The 2,973-nt window shown below is 39.7% G+C and overlaps 1 protein-coding gene across 1 annotated transcript; it reads right to left on the reverse strand.

The window, feature by feature from the left end:
• Positions 1–99: 99 nt before the first annotated feature.
• Positions 100–2,890, reverse strand: LOC103364997 (anterior gradient protein 3 homolog). Its single transcript, XM_008292317.1, has 7 exons — positions 2,804–2,890; positions 2,222–2,339; positions 1,961–2,024; positions 1,681–1,733; positions 934–1,010; positions 681–744; positions 100–336 (listed from the first exon to the last, which is right to left on the reverse strand). Exons 2-7 carry the CDS (start codon positions 2,319–2,321, stop codon positions 248–250), a joined length of 447 nt encoding a protein of 148 aa, XP_008290539.1. The 5' UTR covers positions 2,322–2,339; positions 2,804–2,890; the 3' UTR covers positions 100–247.
• Positions 2,891–2,973: the final 83 nt, after the last annotated feature.

Raw genomic sequence — 2,973 nt, forward strand, 5'->3', positions numbered from 1 at the left:
AGGCAAAGTCATTAATATTTACTTAATTAATGCTACCATTGTACAAACTGTGTGCACTGCAGTAGTAAAACTTCTCCTCTGTCCTTATCTGGCCTTCTGCTAAACCTAAAACCTGCAAAACTCCTGTGCCAACATCCTCATGAAGCTCCCAAAAAAGAGTTTGTCATTTCTATCAGATGACTGAGGGACGGAATACAGTCTGGAAGTGAAAACGACGGACTTCAGTTTGTCTGGTCGTTAGAGAGAGTCACTCACACACTCCCAGGTCGTCAGGTGCATAGTTGAAGCGGAGATCACGGACTCCTATAATGTCGGTGCGCACCGCCTTAGTTGGATCTGAAAACACACACAATGCAGACAAAGTGTACACACGGTAAACAAAAGTCATGCGAGATAATCTTACAGCCAGAAGACTACACGTTTAATGCTGAGTTATAAAACAGAATTTCCAGCCCTATTTTCCCCGCCATCATTAAAAATGCATTAATGATAGCCTTTGTTCTTTTTCCTCCTCATCAGCACAATATCTGTGTTAAGCTTGACTTCAGATAAGATGTTCATATTCAGGGTGAGATGATCGTTAAAATCAAATTTCACATTTAGAACAAACAGACCCTTTTCTGATGCAGACTGAATATTAAATAAGCTTTAAATTAGGATGAATGTTTTTTAATACTTACCAACAAAGACAATTCTGGGAACATAGTAGCCATCAAGTGCCAGATTGGGGTCCCCAACTTCTTCCTGTAAAATAAAAGTTTTAAAAATATGCATATCATTTTACATATAAATGGAAATTGCAGCATCAAATTGTATATTTATTTATATTATATTAAAAATAGAGTAACATCCACTGTACATCTACTGCATCCTTTTCGATTTGATTTCATATTTGATCCTTGCTTGCTAAAGTTGGAAATGTTTTCTCATTACCACCACGTTGAGCATGATGAAACTCTCTCTGGCCATTTTCTGGATGGTCTTGTCCAGAGCAAATCCCTGCTTCAGTGCTGTGAAGAATAATTCTGTTTAGTTTCATATGTTTGCTGGCTTTAAAGTAGAGTGACAGTACTGGAAAAAAAAAATGGATGTCATGAATGTGCACATGTTAAAGCAAGTCTTTTTTAAAATCTTTTCTTTAATCACAGCACGTGTTCATAAACTTCCCTGAACAGTTTCACTTTACGACGGACACAAAGGATGCCAGACAAGTTAGGAACAAGTTTTGCAGGTCGGCTCCACACAATGCACGTGTAGAGATTTCACAGCTCCTCCTCAAATACTGTGATTCAAACAAATGACTTTTTTTTTTTCCACAAATAAAGTGCTCCTCTGTTCAAACATTCAAAGGCAGGCTCCAGAATACTTTGCTTTTTTTTTTTCTCAAACAAAGTGAAAGTCATAAGTAAAAGCCAGACTTTGCTCTGTAGGTGGTCTTTATTGTTTATGTGTTAAGAAACGCCGGTGGAGCTGACTTCCAGGAAACCAGCTGTGTGATTTATGAATATAATTCCCACCTACTTCATTGCCTGCTATGCGGGTGTTAAGGAATGCACCCATTGTGTTCTCCATGAAGCCAAGCCCAAGTCTGGCAGGGAAGGACAGTGCAGGATGTGCAAGCTTTTACAGTCAACGTATATATACATATATATATTTAATAAACCAAAGTTGGTGCAGTACCTTGGGAGTGCGGGCAGTCTTGCTTATGATGAATGACCATCAGAGGTTTCTGACTGCGACAGAAACACCACAGATAAACAACTCAACACATTCCTCAGCGCAATTAGCACATTAATGGGTGTGAATGCAGTCTTGTGTAATGACATTCCTGAGAAATCCAAGTTCCTGTGCTGGATTTTGAATGATTGATCATGAATAAAGTGACAGATTTTTTTTTTTTTGGCTGTATTCATGCAGTCATAGAACAAATAACCACTTTCATCACATAGTAGAGTCTTACCTCTTCACCATTTTTGACAGGCCTTCTTCATAAGATTTCACCCATTTAATATTTTGTCCCCATCCTGTAGGAACAATAACCAGACAGAAGGTCAATAACACTCTGGCACGCTGCTCTGTGCTTCCATTTTGCTCTTTCACAAGCAAAAACTCAGATGTTACTCTTGACATAAAATCAAATTGACAGCTATGAATCATTCTGCAAATGATTGTTTTGGAGATTAACCACAGTCGCAGGTCTTTGACAGAAACAGTCACCCACCTCTTGACAAGGATGAAGCAGATTTCACCGTCTTTTTTTTCTCTTCTCCGGCACTTGCACAGATGCCAACGAGCAAAGCAAACAAGAGGCAGCGAAGCATCCTTGTCCTTTGAGAGATCTGTATTGACAGATGGCCAAAAAAAAGAAAATGAAGAGGACACTCAGTGCTCATTGAAAAGACAAAACCATCTCCTAACCTGTTGCAATCACATCGCAAACAGCACACTTTACAGATGTCCTTATTCGAGCTGACTGGCTGAACAAGCTCGACTGGCTCGCTAGCAACGCCAAAGAAACAGCAACGAAAGAATTCTTCAACCATGTCTTCAGGTCAAACTTACACTCTATTATCAACAGCTCCATCAGCCACCATGTTCAAATCTTCTTTATCTGTGAGCTACAAGTCTACACAGAACTACTACACGTGCTTCTGCTGTTTCTCATTCTTTTTCAGCACAACATTTGTCCACTATATCCCTCCACCATTACTATTAATTTCTAAAGAATCTATGTCAAAACAAAATTAAGCTAAGACAACCGTAGCAAAGCCAGTCCACAGTTCACCCAAGGTTGATGTCTTACCCAGTCACCATGAAGCACCGAGCATCTGCATCTGCGCTCACCTTCCTGAGTGTGCTCTCTTTTGTCAGGCAATTCTTTTCAACTGAACTCACCAAACTGGTAAATCACAGGAGTACACTATAAATAAAGGCACACACACACACACACACACACACACACACACACACACA

The sequence above is a fragment of the Stegastes partitus genome, unplaced genomic scaffold (assembly GCF_000690725.1).
Source record: "Stegastes partitus isolate 25-593 unplaced genomic scaffold, Stegastes_partitus-1.0.2 Scaffold801, whole genome shotgun sequence".
Classification (NCBI taxonomy): Eukaryota; Metazoa; Chordata; class Actinopteri; family Pomacentridae; genus Stegastes; species Stegastes partitus.